The 20,094-nt window shown below is 40.2% G+C and overlaps 1 protein-coding gene across 2 annotated transcripts; it reads left to right on the top strand.

Annotated features, from left to right (window-relative positions):
* Window positions 1–1,985: 1,985 nt before the first annotated feature.
* On the top strand, window positions 1,986–19,161 carry alpl (alkaline phosphatase, biomineralization associated). 2 transcript variants are annotated; one of them, XM_037100151.1, is made up of 12 exons: window positions 1,986–2,168; window positions 4,898–5,062; window positions 6,081–6,200; window positions 7,725–7,840; window positions 9,656–9,830; window positions 12,243–12,418; window positions 12,650–12,790; window positions 12,963–13,032; window positions 13,173–13,307; window positions 17,032–17,223; window positions 17,334–17,453; window positions 18,199–19,161. In XM_037100151.1, the coding sequence occupies exons 2-12, from the start codon at window positions 4,948–4,950 to the stop codon at window positions 18,462–18,464; spliced, it is 1,626 nt and encodes a 541-aa protein (XP_036956046.1). In that variant the 5' UTR covers window positions 1,986–2,168; window positions 4,898–4,947; the 3' UTR covers window positions 18,465–19,161. The 2 variants fall into 2 exon arrangements, with proteins under 2 accessions (XP_036956046.1, XP_036956047.1); XM_037100152.1 differs by having other exon boundaries at window positions 1,987–2,164.
* The last annotated feature ends 933 nt before the right edge of the window (window positions 19,162–20,094 follow it).

Here is a 20,094-nt window from a genome sequence, read left to right as displayed (position 1 = left end):
TCAAACCTTATCAAGCGAGCAGTCTCGTTTTTGAGCATATTTTAACGATGAACTCAGTCGTTATTTTACGTTACTGGTTGACTGATCACATTATTTGGCATCTGATATAAACAGTGAATTCAGAAATATCCCTCTTTAAAGCACAGTTAAGATCACCCTGCCAGAACAGTCGATATAGGAATATGAACAGATACATTAAATGACCTGCTAGCTGCCCCTTTTGTGTCAAATATGGTCGTTAAGTGATGCTAAAAAAGGTTCTGGTACTTTACTTCACTGTTTTCTGCCGTGGTGACATTTCTGCTGCAGCTACAATCGATTAACAACGGTAGATGTTATAAGTTCAAATTTGACATCCATTCCATGTATGTTCAGTTGTTAATGTAAGAATTAATGAGGTAAACCACTGAGCTAGCTAAATGTTAGCCCAACGGCCAGCACTTAGCTGGCTATGTTTCATTCTGCATTTATAAAACCACAATAAAACAAGCGGAGTTATGTGCCAAGTGTTAGCTAAGCTAGCTAACAACTCTGCCTGAGAGAATTTGTTATTGCTAATTATTGCTAATTGGTTAACAACACTTTAGCTAATATATACATTTGTTGTTGTTTTTTTTTGTTCATGATAATGTTATTTACATTTATGTGACAGCTATTAGTTAACATTATAAACTAGCTAAGCTAACCACCTAGCTAGCAAACAGTTATCTAACTATTAAAAACCAAAAAAGCTTTTAAGGTGATTAAATGAATGTAAGATGATGCATATAACATCAACTCTGGCATTGTAAAATGTGAATGTCATTGTTTTTTTTGTTTTTTTTATTTGTTTTTGGACATGTGTACAATACACATGCACATACAATGCTATCAGCAATTTACAGCATTATCACCTTAAAATACACCAAACCTCCCAGGAGAAGAGTTAATAGTAAAGGGGGGAAATGTAGAAGATCATCTGCACTCAGCGAGAGCTCACTTTGATTATTACTGGATCTGCTTCTGCTCTCTAAATAATGACTTTCCAGGAAGAAAGACTGTTTAAAATTCTCTGAATGGACATAAGATGAGCTGGGTCTTAAAGCAATTGATACTACAGAGGCAGACTTCACGCATACAAAGTCAGTCACGGTTGACTTTAGCCTAATAGGAGAGGACAGTGAGTTAAAAATATCCCACAAGTTTACAGCTGTGAGGGGCAAGAACAGCCTCACAGTGACATCCAAAGGAGGCCACAGTAAACAGCAAGGAGTCTGTACTCTCCAACTCTGCTCCATCTGAGAGTCAGGCCAAGAATAAAGATGTAGCTATTTACTTATAATTACAAAAAAAAAAGTTCCTCCAAAAACTACCATAAAAATACTAAATATAAACAATATTTTCAACTTTCAATGTGTTAGATTACTCAACCAACATCAGTCCTGATAATATCCACCAAATATCCATTAATTTTCAGGATTTTAACCCTATGAATAACAGTTTGTTTACACAATGCCACTTTTTTGTGTGTGGAAATAACTAAACAAAATGTAATTTTTAGAATTCTAAACACAGAATTCCTTTTATTAGTCCCACAAACGAGGACATTTACGTGTCAAAGCTGCCACAGGACAGTTAAATATAACAGTAAATAATAGTTAATGTAACAAAAAGGTAAGAAATAAAAATAGACTTGTATACACATGTATTCATGTATTTCACATACTTAATAAATACATCTACATACATTATGAGCTGAGGTGTTTGCAGTATGCATTAGTTCAGCCACATTGATCCAAAATGAAAGTGTATCAACAGTTGCATGAGGGTTAAAGTATCTGGATACTTCCTCCAGTACTCAGTTACAGTTAAATTATGATGCTCGGTCCTTGCTGCAATACACCGGCTGTCCGACAGGGGGAGCTGTCGGTCCACATCTCCCCCTGCAGCAGCATGGATTCATTATTTCGGAGCTTTTTTTTTTTTTTTTTTTTTAAGCCCCTCGTGGGACACAGACCGCTATTCTCAGACCCCCGGAGCTGGAGACGAAACAGTGTGGCCTTATAAAAGGGACTGATCGCAGCGACAGGGTTCACATTTGAAGGTGAAGCCCTGGGTGGTTGTGTGTCGGGGGGCACGTCTTGGATGTAAACCAGTGTCCCGGGGAAATAAAACGTCACGTACAGTAGGTAACACAAGATACAACTTTTTCTTTTTTCTTTCTTTCTCACATTTAACAGGTTGTTTTTTTTGCTTGTTGTTGTAGTTTTTGCATCTTCTCCTCTCAGAGCGTCGCCGTGATATTCTTGTTCTTAATGAATGAATGGTTTTTTTTTTTTTTTTTTTTTTTTTTTTTTCTGTACAACTGTTGCACCGACACCAGCTCTGCCTCACTTGATGGGCACGTTTTTAATTCATGTATTTAATGAGTCATGCATGATTTTTTCTTTCTTTTTTATGCGTTGTGTGTTTGATAGAAAGCTGATAGTCTTGACACAGTTGGAGATTGTAAAAGTGTGTAATGGATCCAAGGGTTTCCCTGCACACACTCCTGTTCCCTCTCCTCTACAGTGTGAAAGAGGGTGCAAAAAAACCCCCAATCCCATTATATCCACACTTGTTGTCTTATTAATGTCACAGTCTCAGCTGCAGCACTTTTTCTGCACATACATTCTCATTTTCAATCTGAGAGAAGCGAAGACGGACGAGATGACACAATCCGTGCCCGTCTTGGAAACCAGGCACAGAACAATGAATTTTTGAGGGGTTTCAGTAGAATACTCCTGCAGCCTGTGTCTATTATCCCTCCACTCCTGAGCATAATTAAGAGCCCCATAATCCTTCCTCTGGAGCTGCTACCTGCTGGAGTGACACATGACTTGCTTCAGGCTCCGGCGGCGGTGCAGAGAGGAGCTCAGGGAGGAGAGGTGAAGTTTATTTTCTGTTGGGAAGTCTCACCCCGTTTGACACCAGCTGGGGTTTTTCTTTTTTGGGGGGGTGGGGGGGATACAAGAGAGCAGCTGAGTATTTACAGACATCATGGCTGTGTTGGGATTTAACTTCATACTGACCACTGTCCTGGGGGGCATCCTGCTGCTGGCCGTGGTGGCACTGCTCTGCTTCTTTACCTGCAGACTGGCCGGTGCTCTGCCTTTGAGTGGACCTGGCAGGTTTTAAGGCTGCCGCCCACTGCCGCAAGGGTAAAGAGGAACATGATTCTGCCTTGGCATCTTGCATTAATTACATTTCATGCTATCTGTTTTGTTTTTTTTGTTTTTTTTCCTGCCTGGCTGGCTTCTTTACATGAATCTCAGGTTGGTTCAGACTTGCCTTCATCTTATTATTAACCCGGAGGGATCCTGGTGTGGTTTCCAGGAGTTGTTGACTAGGTGATCTTTTGCAAGCTGGTTGGAATTTAATTAAAGTCAGTAAGGAAAGTTAAACTATAACATGCCTTTTTTTGTTGTTTTTTAGAAAGTCACAGCAGCGGTACAATACAATGAATTCAATAGATCACCATTTAACGATATATGCTATACTACTATAACGCTATACTTGACTCATAATTTGGAAGATGCAACCCCCATCCACACACACACACACACACACACACACACACACACACACACACACACACACTCCAGCCAGAAGTGCACATGTGGAAGATGTTTTTTACGATACAAATTTTAGAGTCTTTTTTCCCCTCCCGGTTGAACGTATCAAGTCAATCATTTGGTGTTAATCGGCTTTATTATGGCCCTTAAACCTCTCAGTGCTATGGAGCTCAATCCCATTAAAATGACCTTGACTATAAGCGTGGGGAAGAAAGGGAGGAGGGTGTGGATAATTATAGATGAAAGCCTGACTGGCCAGGACCCATAACGGCCCCTATTGTGACTACTTACATTCACAGCGAGGCCTCCAGCTTAACTTCACCAAGCTCTCCTTTTTTGTTTTCTGCTTCTGGAAAAAAAGCCTAATGGTGGTGTGACAGATTTTTTATTTTTTTTTATTTTTTTTACAGCTGACACCAGGTTCAACAGGAGAGGAAATACATTTCATCAGAGTGGACACAGTTGATGGATTAACCCGCCTATTGTTCTATAATCGATTAGTTGCTGTTAATGGTTCTTGAGAGATGCACTTAGTAGTTTTGGGGAAGAAATGTTAATTAAGAAAGAGAAAAAGATCTTATAAACTCCATAAACGTCTTTGGCATTCTTGAATAAACTGAAGAAACAAACCGTTGTACGTTTGTTTCTGGGGACCTTATTTTCACTCTGAGAACAGATTGTTTGCGTAGTAATGGAAAAAATAAATATTTCTGTTGTATTCTATATATGTTTGTATTATTACCTCATTAATACTGTAAACGTTAAAATGCTGAGAGTGAATTTCTTCTCCAAAAACGACGCGGTGCCGGATTAAGAGCCGAAAGTGAAATTTGTTCTTGTGGCTTTATTCCTCGATGACAGTAAACTGAATATATTTTTGGGTTGTGGACAAAACAATAAATTGGAAGGGATGTCATTGTTGGCTTCGGGAAACATGGATCTACATTTTTCACCGCTTTCAAACAAATGAACAGTTGATCAAGAAAATAATCAACATTTCATTAACGAGGCTTTGATGACATGAAAACAGATGGTTGGTGGCATTGTACTTTTTACTTTTGGCCTTATTTTGCCTGTGTCTTCATTTGGAAAGGGAAGAGATACTCTAAAAACCAATGCTTCATAAACACATGATTGAAAAATCTCTGTAGAGCTTGAGCAATAACTATGTTCTTTGCCTGATGTAAGTTTGCTTAGTCAGATCAGCACAGAGTACATTAAACCAGGATGTCAGAGTCAGCGTGTGACAGGATGACAGAAACTTAATCACCAGTGTGTATGTGCTCTTTACTTTGCCCCACCAGCTGCGAGGTGACAGCAGACCGGCTTCCTCAGCTTCTCAAAGTGGCATGTTATGTCTAGAGCGACGCGTCAGCCACACGGAGACGACAACATGAAGATGACATCCCTCCTGCTCATCGCTTGCTCCTGCCTGATCGTGGGGAGTGCGGGGAGGCCGCAATTCCCTGGTGAGCTACTGTGTTTGTTCGTCAGTGGGAACCAAAAGAAAAACAGCCGTGCAGGTGTTCAGCACACACACTGGAGTTTTCAGGAGAATGTTTAGAGCCATTTAAGGAAGTTTATTTTACTCCTGGATTTCCTGTTATTTGAAAAACGGGACACTTTTGGAGCTGTATTTAGTTTAGTGGCGCCAGCAAAATAACAGGATTTCATTGTTTGAGTACATTTTCTTCAGAAATGTCCACGCTGCTGCTCTGTAGGAGATGGATGTGACGTGTGGCAACCTCTGTCTGCACAAGATTATAACAAGATGTGATCAGTGACTGTATGTCGCATCTTCGCAGAGCTTATTTACGGACGTGAGAGGTCAGGCTGTACCTGATTGGACAAACAGGGCGGCTCGTTTGGAAACTTGCTCTTATATTAAGAAAATGATGTGTCTTCAACGAAGAAGGGTTAGTTTTTTGAGGTTTTGCGGACGGCAGAGCTAAAACGTAATCGACCTTTGAAGAAACTCAAACTGATGTCACACTGCAGCGGTCAATCACAGAAGGTGGCAATCAAACCAGCTGGTCAGCAGTATTGGTGAGAGTACACACATAGTACCTGTTACTTTAACATTTTTTATGGAAGTTGTTAGATCGGGACAAATAAGATATACGGACACACATTCAGAGGTTGACCAATTTGCTCAGAGTTTCCATGACATTGTTTGGCTCAAACATGTCAAGCTGCAAGAGGAGGAGAAACACTCTGCAAGCTTGTTGCATGTGAAGATGAAGATTTGAAACCGGACGCCATCCTTGTGGAGTTCATTGCCCCATTTGGTCTGAATGAATCATTGTTATCTTATCAGCTCTCAGGTCGGAGGGTTCGGGCCTATTCTTTGTCAAACATGACAGTGAACAGAATATCTTTTGGACTATTAGTTGCATCACAGGCATTTTATCATCCTAACATTTTATCTGATGATTTCCTTTAACTTTCCAAATCTACCCAGTAACCTTTCCGTGTTGCCATTCACAGAAAAAGAGAAGGATCCCAAGTTTTGGAACGCTGGGGCCCAGACGACCCTGAAGAACGCCCTGACGCTGCAAGCTCTCAATAAAAACAAAGCACAGAATCTCATCCTCTTCCTTGGAGATGGTAAGCCACAACATCATTATGGTTACCAGCTGATTTGAGGCAGGAGAGTATGAAATGTCCCTGAACGCTTCAGGTTGGAAGGTAAACTAGCCGGAGAAGATTTCATCTGCAGTAAGCTCATCAATTTGACATTTTTGATGGACAGATTATTAGTGGACAGTTCAGCTGAAGCCAAAGTTTACTGGAGCTGAAGTGATGTTCTAGAGGACCCAGTAATCCGGCACAAGATGAATGAGATTTTTAAAATGTTTTCTAACATGCGAGATGAATGAATAGTATCAAACAAAACAACTGTGCTGCTGCCAGATCACTGGGCTTCTGTTTGAGCTGGGACGCTCATTGGTCACATAATAACTGTTATCCTCCATCGGGCCTCTGCTCTCTCTGTTTGGACTATAGGCACAGCATGACATTCTTGCACACTGCTGCATGGAGTCATGTTAGTGTAGTTGGTGAGTTAACAGGCAGCATTTTACAACTTATTCCTGCGAGATGACACAGCAGGGAATTGAGTGTCTGAATGGAAAATATTTCCCAGTCATTGTCTACCTTGTTCCAGGAATAATTCCCAGGATTCTGATAAAGTAACAAGACTTGACTTTCCTATCTGTAGCTCTGAGCCTCATGCAGGCTTTACTTATTACTGTAAGGTATTAAACTAGACCTGGGGCTAATTTTGCCGCACAGTGTGGACTGACCTGAAACTAAGAATTGTTGTGTTGTAGTAACCTCAGAATGAGCCTTTTCTATCTACAGAGGGAGCAAGTCCTCTTCCACAGAGGCTGTGCTCTGAATAACAAGTTGACATACCTTAAACATTAATTATGATGTCAAATATCAGCTTTTTGGCTGCATTGCTGCGCCGTGTACTACATGAGCCCCCCCAGAATGCATTGTGTCTCTTAAGACTGTCCAATGGTGGACTGTGAAGCTGAAAGTTCAAGCACGATAGTTTTATTTGATCGCTATTTCCTCTCTGACTTCACTTCTGAGAACCTTTAATGCGAGAAATCAACTGTTCAGTTGGTTGCATTTGGCAGCTACACCACTAGATTCCAATAAGTCCTATACACTGGAAAGAAAGTCATTCAAAATTAAATGGAAGGTGGCAGATTTAGACAAGAGGTCATCACTTCCTGTGACCTAATATTTCTTTACAGATAGTTTTTGATATTCTAGGCATCCAAACCGCAAGTCGTCATCATCCTGCAAGTAACAGATCAGCTACAGAGACAGAGAGGTCTTTTTCTTCTGTGAGATAAAACGTATCTGTTTTGTTTGTCCATGTTTTTCTTTCTCCTCTTAGTTTTCAAAGTAATCTGTACCTCAGAAATGTTTTTGCCTAACAGCGATCATCATGCTCTGAAATGTCAAACAAAACAAAACATCTCTCATGTGTTGCAAACTGTGCACAGCGGTGAATGAAAAAGTGTTTATGCTTGTCATGCGCAGTCTCCCTCTGTGCCCCCCCCCCGAGGGGAAAGTGGATCCAACGCTAACAGTCGACCTGTTTTCGATGTATAGGGATGGGCGTTCCCACTGTGACGGCTGCTCGTATACTGAAGGGTCAGCTGAGCGGACATAGTGGAGAGGAGACGCAGCTGGAGATGGACAAGTTCCCCTTTGTGTCTCTGGCCAAGGTCTGACTCGCTTATTATTATACCACACAGTATGGCACAATGTATTGATCTTGCTGTGACCATTAATGGCTTCCTGACAAGGCCTGTGACCGTAAACAAGGTCGTTCAGTGGGTCACGCTATACTAGCTGCATTATGTTACAGACCTGAAGACAAAAAAAAGCCTGTTAAACTATAAGCCTGGTTATATTCTGTGTTTTACTGACTGAAAACAAATCCCACAAACAGACCAAAACCAACAACTGACTGATCATGTTTCCTTGTTACTATAAAAAATACACATATGTGTATCTGTCATATCAGGCTACATTTACAAGTGCAGATTAATAGCCCCTCTGTGAATGCTATAGAAGAAATAATGAAGACTTGTGTAAACTGAGACTTTCCTGGATTAATCCTGTTGATAAACAGAATCTGTTTGGATTGTCCAGAGAAAACAGGGTTTGGAGAGTTGTCTTAAAGTTCAGACATGTTTTAGGTTGTATATAAAACACTACTTTGACTAATAATGTGTGTCTGATATTTTCCCCCCTAAAAATAGTTCTATTTCCTAGTAAAAATCCTTTAAATTACATCTTCTCCTTCTCCCTTATTTTAATCCCAAATCTATGATTATGCAAATACACCCAAAGTTTAACTACATTACAGGAGATGTCTCCTAACTCACTGAGCACAAAGACACTTTGATTAACAGCCTTCAGGGTCGAGGCATCAAGTAAAATTCAAATGTTCAACTTTAGAAACAAGGATGGGGACTCTGTAGTAAAAATGTTGAACACTAAACAAATAATCAGAATATATTAACTGGAAAAATGGTAATGAAAGGTACCGTCTGTGGCACATATTCCTACCACTTAAAGCTATTTAACTCATATTGTTCATTTGCAGTCAAAATAGTTTCAGTTATTTTAATTATCGACTGATTATTTAGTCTATAAAATGGCAGAAATTTGAAATTTGTTTTCTAAACATTAATATGCAATAATCCATTGCAAAAAAAAAAAATCCCCAACAAATGTAATGTTTCTGCCTGTTTGAGTAATGAACGCTTCAAACTGAAGTGCCCGGCTGTTTTAAGAAATTATTAATGGGACAGTCCCCATGTCATGTTCTCTCCACATCGCTGCACAGAAGCAAGCGTGTATCTACTCATGGAGGAGAAGCTTGTGCCTGTTTCAAGCTAGCATTGGTCCAGTGTCTCTGTAATATTCACCGTATTCTTGGCTCCTATGGATCATGTCATGCACCCAAAGCCGCCTTACGGAACCGCAAAGGGGCAGTGTCGATCATGATAATGATTGCTGTCATAGAGACAAGAAGCACGCGCAGCGCTTTTTTGCACAGCCAGTGCCTCTCTGGCTGAAATAACAGCTATGTGGACACGGGCCTTTAGTTAGCTGGTATCTCTTCAATGATTAGATGCACTCTGCAACTCAAGCACAAACAGTGTAGATCCATAAATAGCACTACAAGAAAGAGTAAAGTATTTGATTTTAGAGTGAAATGTCCCTTCAAGCCTGGTTTTTTTAAAAGATAAAACTGTTAACTTGAGAGATAGTTTAGAGCAACAGAAAGATTGAGGCAAAGCGTTGAGAGATGGGCAAACACATCGTCGGTTTTGATCTTTTCATTGGATTTGGCGAAAACAAGAATCATCCTCAGCAAAACTTGTTGTGATACTGGAACAGCACCAGTCCAGTCTAGTGTCACGTCTCACCAACTAACATCACACAAACAAACCCATTACAAGCACATCAGCGAGGCTCTAAACAACATTTTAATGCTGACCACATGTCAATGACCTGTAATTCTGCAGACATACAACACTAACGCTCAGGTGCCAGACAGCGCCGGCACTGCCACAGCGTACCTCTGCGGGGTCAAGGCCAACGAGGGCACGGTTGGAGTGAGCGCAGCTGCTGTCCGTTCCCAGTGTAACACCACAGAGGGCAACGAGGTTACCTCCATCCTCCGATGGGCGAAGGATGCAGGTAGAGTGACACTGAATAACAGCGCACGCCTCTTTCACAGACGGTTTTCTGTCTACAGGGATGCCGAATTGTAATTTTTCAGACGCCTGCAATCAATTGTCATGCGCCTCACGTCCGTGGAAACCTAATTGTGGTTGTAGTTGCTGCTGTGTTAATGGGAAGTGGGAATACTCACCGGGGTGACTTGAACGCTCAAAGCCATGACTTTGAAGTGTTCTTGAAAGCGATGCTCTGTTTTTCCACTCTGCTCATTCCCTTTTTTAGCTGTTCAGCCTTTGAACTGAAAGTTCTCCTCAGAGCGGTTTGTAATCGACATTAGCTTGACCCAAAAAGTTATTATTTTTTTTATGTGTTTTCATTTAAAAATGCTCTAACTTTTAGCCTCTCCTTTTACAAAAATCTCTATGAGGTAACAGTTGCTCCGACGTTTCGTCAGGTTTTTTGATCATTTTTCTTTTTCCTGATTTCTTCCAGATTATGTCCTTTATTCAAATGCCAAGTGCTTTGTGGTGCTGAAGAACATAACATAGCTGCATCTTAAACAGTGTGTGATTTGTTTGTGTTTCCTTTCAAGTACAATAGGATGTGCATGAAAGTACAAGGAGGCAGTCATTTCTTCCATCGTGTGCAGTTCCCATGCTTCCAGGATCCAGATGTTAATTATGACTGAGATTCAGATGACCACCATCTACTTTCGTGATACATTTCATCACAGCCCCCAAGAGTATTTTCTAACAAATATGTTTTCTTAAGTTTAACTTTCCATTCAGATAAAACTACTTAACTCCATGTGTACAAGGCCAAATAACATGTGGGTGTGGTTTCTCTTTTGTGGCTCACATTTAGGCACATGTCTGAACTGGTTGGAGTTAATTTAGCAGTTATCGGGACGTATCTTGTTATAACTTTCCATTTGGACTTTCATTGAACTGCAGATCTCTTTGCAGGCATCTAGTAATAATATATCTATGTTCATTGCAGCCTCCCATGTCCCCTTTATTTGTGAGTTATCGTTTGTGTTCATCGAGAGAGAGAGAAAGATTTTCACATTTCTTATGTGTTGTAAGAAAAATGTCTGGGTTGGGAATGTGTGTCTTGTTCAATGTGAATTCACTGAGTCCATTTTCAGACCACTTTAACGATATGCCTTGTTGCAAAATCCTTCAGATAACCTGCGCCAACCACTGATGTGATTTCTTTTGTTAAGCAGAATGAAGTTTGAATAGCTCTCAAGAGGTTCAGAATACCTGAAAGTGCACCAGACGAGGCCCTTTTCAGAAAAATCCTCAATCTGTGATACTTTGGGGTCTCAGTTGTGTGGTAAAAGCTGAAATTTGGAAGCGTCTGTGACAGTGAGTTTAGCTAATTGTAGTGTTTTCCGTTTTGTTCTTGGTTGTTTGAAAAATTAAATTTGGAAAAGATGGAGTAACCTGGGCAGAACGTTCATATTTAAACTCTTCACATGGTCCATTAGAGATTAGGGAGCACTGACCGTTGCATCTTATTGCCTCATATAGTTGTTCTCTGAGGGAGGGAATACAAATACCTGGGTATTTTTAGGGATCCTTAACCCTTAATAAGTTTTACTGATTTTGGAATATAGCTACAGGTATCCACAGCTTGTCATCATTGTTCAACAACTGCCTGAAAGAAGACCACCTCTGCAAAACTTAATAATGAATGTGCACGGACATGTTATTTAAAATAGAAAACAATAAAAGGGCAGCACAAAGGAAGAGACAGAGATGTGAAACCAAGGGTTTTTTTTCAGAGGGCGGTGTTGGGGATAAGTCAGGGGTGGGTGGAGGTCAGTGCGTGTGTGGGTGTGTGAGCATGCGTGTGGGTTCAGAGGTCACAGATAATAAGAAATCCAATCATTCCTCAGGGACCGTGGCAGGCAGCAGCTGACCTCCTGCACAACGCAAATAGAAATGACGTTTTTGACATCAGGTCATTTTGCAAGCCGGTCCTCTGATGGTTTACTCATTACTCTTTTACTTTCTGACATGCAGAAGATTTGATTGCAGATTTATGCTGCTTAATATTGGTACATCCATTTAATGGTGGATGTTTCTGTTAATCCAGTGCTCTAAAGATGTTTTTACATGATTAACAATTGCTTTCATATGATCCAAGGATAGACTCTAGATATACTTTTTCTGTTTTATTTTTAATACAATACTCACATGCCCTTATGTACAACAGCTTTTGGTTGGTGACTAGCTGAGATGAGTGATAATTCTATCCCTGCACTGCAGCTTAGTGAGAAACCACAGCCTGAAGAAACCACAAAGACGGAATCTGAACTGAAAAGACAAATGGCCTTACTTATCTACATCTGACGTGTTCTTTAACCAGAAAATTACTCACTCAACCCTAATTCATGTGTGTTTATGTGCGTGTCCACTGCAGGCAAGTCAGTGGGAATAGTGACGACAACCCGCGTCAACCATGCGACGCCCAGTGCTGCCTACGCCCACAGCGTGGACAGAGACTGGTACTCCGACAATGAGATGCCAGCTGAAGCACTGCAGGCCGGCTGCAAGGATATCGCCAGGCAACTCTTTGAAAATATTCCCAACATTGATGTGAGTCAAAAGTATTAAAACTGATATATAACTTTATAATCGAGTGGCAAGTCACTAGACAGCCCTCAGAGTTACATCTGACATGATGCACATTAACACACTGAAGTCGGACTCCCCAGCTCGGGAAACGTGGCCATCTGAAGCTCATGTGAATGCAGCACTTGTCTACCCAAATTATCATATTAAACTTAGACACTGTCATGTCATTTAATATGCTCTGCGACACTGCAGGTGATTATGGGTGGAGGAAGGAAGTATATGTTCCCTAAAAACAAGTCGGATGTAGAGTACCCTAGCGTGGCGAAACACAGCGGCACACGAAAAGACGGAAGAGACCTGGTGCAGGAGTGGATTGACAAAACAAAGGATAAAGTAAATTTGTCTTTTTCCTTTTCGCTCTTTTTGCTTCTCGTCTTTCCCTGCTTCCTCTTTTATCTTCTCCAATTACATTTACATATTTCCAAGTTCAAAGTAACTGCGGTTTTTAACATTCAAACCATGCTGTACATTTGTGTTTTTTTTTGTTTTTTTTTAAACTGTGCAGAAAGGCCATTATGTATGGAACAAGAAGCAGCTCTTATCACTAAACCCTAACAACGTGGATTACTTACTGGGTGAGTTTTCAGTCTCAGTGTCGTTATGAAACTCTCATTGAAGTGTAAATGAAGAGCCATATGTGTGTGCATTCGCTGTAGGCTTATTTTCATTGTGTAATATCCTTTTTCTCCTTTAACCATGCCTTCTGTTATTCCAGGCCTATTTGAACCTGGGGATTTGCCGTATGACTTGGAGAGGAACAGTGAGACTGATCCTTCGCTGACAGAGATGGTGGAAGTGGCCATCAAGATCCTGAAAAAGAACCCCAGTGGATTTTATCTGCTTGTAGAAGGTGAGTTTGTTGCATCAGGGTCACATTGGACTGTCATCTTTTGTTTTAGGCTTTCGACAGTGAATGTCCCTGAAGGTTTGGACACATACTGTCATTGTTGGGCTGATTGTAGTTATTATATGATCTAGGTGTCATCACTGATCAGCTTGACAAAGTCTGTTTTCATAGTGGCCAAACTGTGTAATTTTATTGTCAGATGATGCATTGTGACCTATAAAAACGGTTTCCCCTAAAGCTTACATTGTGAAAGCAGCGTCCCTAAATCGGTTGACACATTTCTTTGAGCGTCACAACCCCCATGAAATGGTTCATTTGATTATAATAATTTGATCTATTTGCTGCAATAAAATTAGGAAAATTAAGAAGAGCTGAAATAATAATAAATAATAAATAATTTAATTTCCATTGAAGTTAGCTGGGCACTAAACTGTGCGTCGGCAAGCTTGGTCAGCGGAAGTCAAGCTTTTCTGGTTTAAGCTCTACTGAGCAGCTTTCATAATGAACGGGGCTCCATCTCCAACATCAGGTTTCTTGATACGTCCATGGTTGCTGCAAAAGGTTATTACGAGTATTAAATAGATAGCTAAACATTTTTGGAGGGACACTTCCTGTGTTTCCTTTCTTTGTGAAACCAAGATGAAAAGATCAAGACCAGTCTTAACACTGCCTGAGCGTAAGTGAAACACTGTCAAGATGGAGGTTATCTCAGGAAAGCCTCGATTTTCTTCAAATTTAAGAAAACAGCCACTTGGACTGGTCTGATTTTTTTCTCAGGAACTTCCTCAGGAAGGAAATGTGGCATACACATCTGCTTGGACTGAGTAGACTGATTAGATTGACTGATCAGGTGGATTCCCAAGAAATAGTTACTGTAACTCTTCAGTGCTATATCATAGTTTCTTCACGACATAACTGTAACCCCACAAATTGTTTTTTTTTGTTTTTTGTTTTTTTTTGGCAATAATAAGATTTTTAATTTTGTTAATAAATGTTAATAAATTAACTTTAGAGAGTTTTTTTTCACTTTGCACAAAGCCAGTTGCTAGCTGTTTCCCTGTCTCCAGTCTTTATGCACCAAAGTACATTAATGTATTAGTGTAGCTTATCAAGTCACTGCATTCATGCTGTTCTCTTACAAGGTCTAATGTGACTTTGACGGTTCCACAAAAACAAATCAATGACACCTGCTGATGAACGACAGAGAGGAAAACCTGACTCAGTTTGTGGTTTTCTAAAATTGTTGTGGAGAAAGAAAGGCAAAGACAAGGATGGGTGCTTGAAGAGGCAAATAATATGAACTCCTTGGAACTTGAGTTGGCAGCTATTGGTTCACTTGTTATCCATGAAAAACATCGCTAAAACCTTGTAAATTAATTACGATGTACAAGTTTTCTGCTGGAGTAACCAGTTCAGAAACTTGGGATTTATTTATAGGTCCAGCATTTTCTCAGTTTAAAGATAGTCTCTTGATCATAATACATTTAGTTCCTTCAGATAGTCAAGATGTAGGCAACCTTGTGACTATATGTCTGTTCAAAACATGCCTTATAACTAAATAATCTCTAGATTAACATGTTGGTATCACAGAAGAAAAGGGCCCTGAGTGTTTGCAATGCAGCAATATCATCATGTTCATATGCATCACGTTTAAACAAAATTGTTTCAACTTTTTTGTAAAACTCCTGAACCCAGAGTGATTACGCTATTGTTACAGAGTTCATGCCTGAGAATCCATTCAGACACCATTAGAAATTGATTGAAAACATTCCGCCCTCACCAAATAGTACTTAGCTTCAACAAAGCATCCACTTTTACAGTTTGTTAAAAGGCAACTACTTTCTAAGTCCTTTAGCTTGCTGCCAACTTCCCTTCACTTAATCGGCCCTTCAAGGAAAATGTGTTTTGCACCAGTTAATAAACTACAAAGAGTAAGATACCACATTCAGTTACATTCACAGGAATAGGTATGAAAAACATAAAAAACAGTAAACATCCAGTGAAGGACTTAAAAGCAGGAGGCAACAATTAAATAAAACGTGTTTATCAACTATGAAAGCTGAAAAATGTAAGAGTAAATGTAAGAGGAGAAGAGAAAACAAGAGCCATTCAAAAGAAATTCTGTATTGTTCTGGCACAAGTACTGTGGAATCTGTGAATGGCCAATGTCAGCACAACATTAGATGAACAGGAAGGCTGTTGTTGATAACTATGTGTCCTTGGCTGAATCTGTTGAAAGAAACATGGCTGCAGTCAGTGGCTGTTGATAGCAAACACCTGCAGGTATAGCAGTGGATGTTCAGCCAGACTGAGCGAGAATAAAGGGATCAGTATGTTTCAGACAGAGTCTCATCGAATCATTGAGCACCATCTGAAAGAAGGAAGTAAGGCGGCCCCCACACTTTTAGATGGTGGAATTGTTGGGGCTGACCTTTTTGTAAATCAGACTTATCACATCGTCGGTCTCTGTTACTTTTATGTTTTCTGTGAATGGTGGGAGCCAGTCAGCCTGAACATAATTTGATTGGATACATTTATGAAACTGCCCCAAGTTCAAGATGAGTTATTAAAAACAGTACATTTAAAAGAATACTATGCAGGATTTGTTGGTTGCTGTTTGTAAACTCCCCATTCAAATTTGGCCCATCCTCCCTGGAGAGAAAGAGAGAGAGAGCGAGCAGCAGTTTTAGAGTGAGAGTGAGAGGGAATGACCAGAGGGAGCTGCGTTAGCAAAAACAAAGCAGTGAGTCAGACGCTCATTACGTTCTGAAGCACAAATAAACACGCCTGAACATCGGCACAACCCTCCAGATTTTGTGTATACTGTGTGCCTATTTGCTCTGTGTGTGTGTGTTTATGTGTAGCTCAGCTCCACCCTCCAGCAAACAGGCACAAAGACCTGCAAAGGAGACAATGAGAGACAGCGATGTCGCTGTGTTTTTAGTTTTGACCTCACCTTACATCCTATGCTCTCTAATTAGCTGGAGGCTACGCACCTCTGCCTAAAGGTTGACGCCCAGGAACATCTCCAACAAAGCAAAATAATACGAAAATACCAGCAGAGTGCAGGGTCTCTGCAGATACAGACACTGCTACACACTTCAACAGTGATGATTGAGAGGAACTGCATCTGTATGAGACTATACATGTATGTTTTTTTTATAGTATACCCAAAGTCCTTTCAGGCAAGTCTTGTCACTTGGCAGCCAACTTGGCAATGCTCCCAGTCAATCATTTTGTGGTCAGGAGCCTAACTAAATGAACGGGGAGAGGGCCACAACCTCACTTTTAATCGTCACCAGGACACAACACCTGCATGTATAGAATCAATAGAACCAGTTTAAATCTAATAAAAAACGCTAACAATTTTCCCCCAAATTAAGCTTTAAATCAGACATTTTCACAGCACCAACTCAATCCAGAGTGTCGTATCTTGATGCCATCGAGTGTAATGTCCTTTTCTAATGTCTAATATCTCTGAATAACCTCACCTTTATTGCTAATCCTGTGTTTTAGTATGATTGTCCTTTTCTATGTATATTAGAGGTCCATCTGCAGCCGCACCACTTTTGTTGAAAATATTATGAATCTCTCACGTGTTTGCTTGCGTCAGTGTAGCAAGATTATTTGCACATGACACACGATTAGAACATGAAAAAACTTTTTACCATCCCGCTATGTCTCTAGGAGACTGAGGATTAACTGTAAATATTTGTGTCACTGTCAGGCGGACGCATTGACCACGGACACCATGAGGGCAAGGCCAAGCAAGCTCTACATGAAGCTGTGGAAATGGACAGAGCTATTGGCCGGGCAGGTCTATTGACCAGCAGCCACGATACACTGACTATAGTTACTGCTGACCATTCTCATATGTTCAACTTCGGAGGCTACACACCCAGGGGAAACACAATATTTGGTATGGCACTGGTACTGGCACATCCCGTACTGTATACATCTTGCGGTAACATCTTTTTAGTAATGCTGTTGTTTTGATAATTGGTTTTAATGCTCTGCTTCCATTCACAGGTCTGGCCCCAATGTTGAGTGATGTTGACCAGAAACCCTTCACCTCAATCCTATACGGGAATGGACCAGGTTACAAAGTTGTTAATGGAGCAAGAGAGAATGTCTCAACTATTGACTACCGTAAGTGAAATCTGGCTGGTGAGAAATCTATGGAGAAATCTTATGCAGAAAGGGAGACAATACTTGTTTCTCCACCTGAGATACCTGAAATAAGTCAGCCGGTCTAGACAGATGGCCACCCCCCACTAATTCTGGTTCTGCTTGAGGTTTCTGCCTGTTAAAAGGCATTTTTTTCTCATAGCTTGCTCATAGGAGGAATGTTGAGGCTCCGTGAATAAATTAATTTAAAGAGTTGGAAATTGTCACAATAGTGTCACAATATAACGTTTGTTGTGATTTGGCACCTTACAAATAAAGACTGATTGACTGAACAGACAGTAATCAAGTTTTAGTGGAGCATGCAAGGAAACTTTCTTGGACACTGAAACCATAAAAATATTAGGAATGAATTATTAAATGCATTTCTTGCAACATTTCAAAAGCTGAAATTTTAATATTTTAAATCAGTTTTTTTTTGCAGTCATGTTTACTTGCTAGCGGTCTCCCTTCTTCTCTGTGTTTGATGGTGCTTTGCCGCATATCTTGTGTTACTGAGTGTTACTGCTGCCTCTAGATAAGAGGAATAGTGTGAAACCATTGAAATACATGCTTGTGGAACCTTGTGCTTTTCCGTGTACTTGCCAAAACGGGGTGCCACCCAGGGAAAAATAGCTCCATAACACTACTAGAGGGCACAAACTCACAAGGGAACATATAAATGTTAACATTTAACAATATCTTTACATCCGGTCTCTGTGCCTTTCAGAGGAAAACAACTACCAGGCCCAGGCAGCTGTACCTCTGAGCATGGAGACTCATGGAGGAGAGGATGTGGCTGTGTTTGCTAAAGGTCCCATGGCTCATTTGCTACATGGGGTCCATGAGCAGAACTACATACCCCATGTAATGGCATATGCAGGCTGTATCGGCCAGAACAGGGAACACTGTTTGTCAAGAAGTGGGACTGCCGGTCTGCACCCCGTCCTGTCCACCATCGCAACCCTTCTCACAGTCACCCGACTTCTGTGCTGACCTTCCTCTTGAACGTCGTCATCCGCTGTTTTAACAGTCACAGTTTGAAATTTCTATTTGTTGTTTTTTTTTTTTTTTTAAATGTTCAAGTTTTACTCGTCACTATTTTGCTAATGGGACCACTGTTTGGGACTGTTACGTGTTACGTGTTACGTGATGATTAATGGACAGATGTATCAGTTTTAGTCTATTTAAGCAAATGTTACAAAATAATCAAATGCCCCTGATGCACTGAAATGAGGAGATTTGTTGCAGAATTCATCACAAAATCAGAGATATCAGTTGTGATTTGCCTATTGAATAGTTTATATTAAAGGTGTTGGGACCTGTTGAGCCTCTTTGTTAAATGTAAAACTTTTTAAGTTGAATAGATAGATTGGATTTACCAATGTTTGAATATGTTTCATTTCTTAAATGTGCAGTTAACAGAATCTACCTCACTAGCTTAAAAAAAAAATCTCTCGTGTAATCATGGTGTGTTCAGAGGGACACATTTTCGATGGACAAATTTAATGCCGAAAACCAGAGGCGACTGAATGTATGATTGACAAAAGAGTAAAAGATATATAATTCTTGTCATACATTTTGTGCATATTTGCAAAAAGCATTGAAGAAGCCCACTTGTCATTGTTGTGTCCAATAACCGAAGTTGTAAAACCTCTTAACCAATAAAGGAAATGTGCTTGTTTCCTGGTAATCTTAATTGACTTTGTATGATTTAATTTAATTTTCCCAAGTTACCCAACATTGTCATTAGAGGGTAATTCCACCAATTGTAAACACTAAAGTGTGTTTATGAATCTTGGGGGATAGTACAGCATTTTTGATAGTAGTAGTATAAAGCTGTCTTTTGTTGCTCCAGACAAATCTTTATGTAATGTGAAAAAAACAGTGACCAGTGATGTCACTCAGCCACTGTTGCAGTATGGGTAATGTAGACAGCAGGTTATATTATAGAACTGCACTGCTAGACACGTGGACTGCTTTTCAAAACTTGACAACACATGTAAACACACTTTAATGTGTAAAATTGGCGATAACTTTTCAGTACACAAATACTTCACATCACTAACCGTTACACAATTCATGATTCGTTACACATCTGCCCAGTTATCCTCGATCAGTGAACATCCTTCTTTTTCTAGCTGTGACATATGTTGTATGTTGTACTTTTCCATCTGCTCTATTGTGGCGTGTGTGGAATGTGAATGGACTGGAGCCACTCATTTTTTGGCATCATGTGGTCACTGGGAAAACAGAAGAGGACTCATGCTGGCTCAAGCATGAAAAGGGGAGGTTCAGTTTAAACGGGCATGAAATGAACTCCTCGTGCTGTCACTGCTAGTACATTCAAAATATCAGCATACATTTGGCTGCTGAGGACCTCGAGGGCCTCTTCATGCTTTTGTGTAGTCTTGCTTTGCTGATTAAGCTTTTTTCTTTGACTACTCTTGGCTGAAAAAAAATCCTTGTCCTGTAATCCTGTTTTATCTTTTCTATTCTATATTTAGATATGACGATCAGTATCAGATTGCATGAGAATGGCATAAATATTCAAATAGGCTTTCAACCACCAACTTCCTTTTGCTTTCAAGTGTATTTGTACATGACTCTCAGTACTTCCTGAATA

Source organism: Acanthopagrus latus, chromosome 6 (genome assembly GCF_904848185.1).
Source record: "Acanthopagrus latus isolate v.2019 chromosome 6, fAcaLat1.1, whole genome shotgun sequence".
Classification (NCBI taxonomy): Eukaryota; Metazoa; Chordata; class Actinopteri; order Spariformes; family Sparidae; genus Acanthopagrus; species Acanthopagrus latus.
The sequence above is the reverse complement of the archived record's forward strand: the minus strand, read 5'-3'. Positions and strand labels throughout refer to the sequence as shown.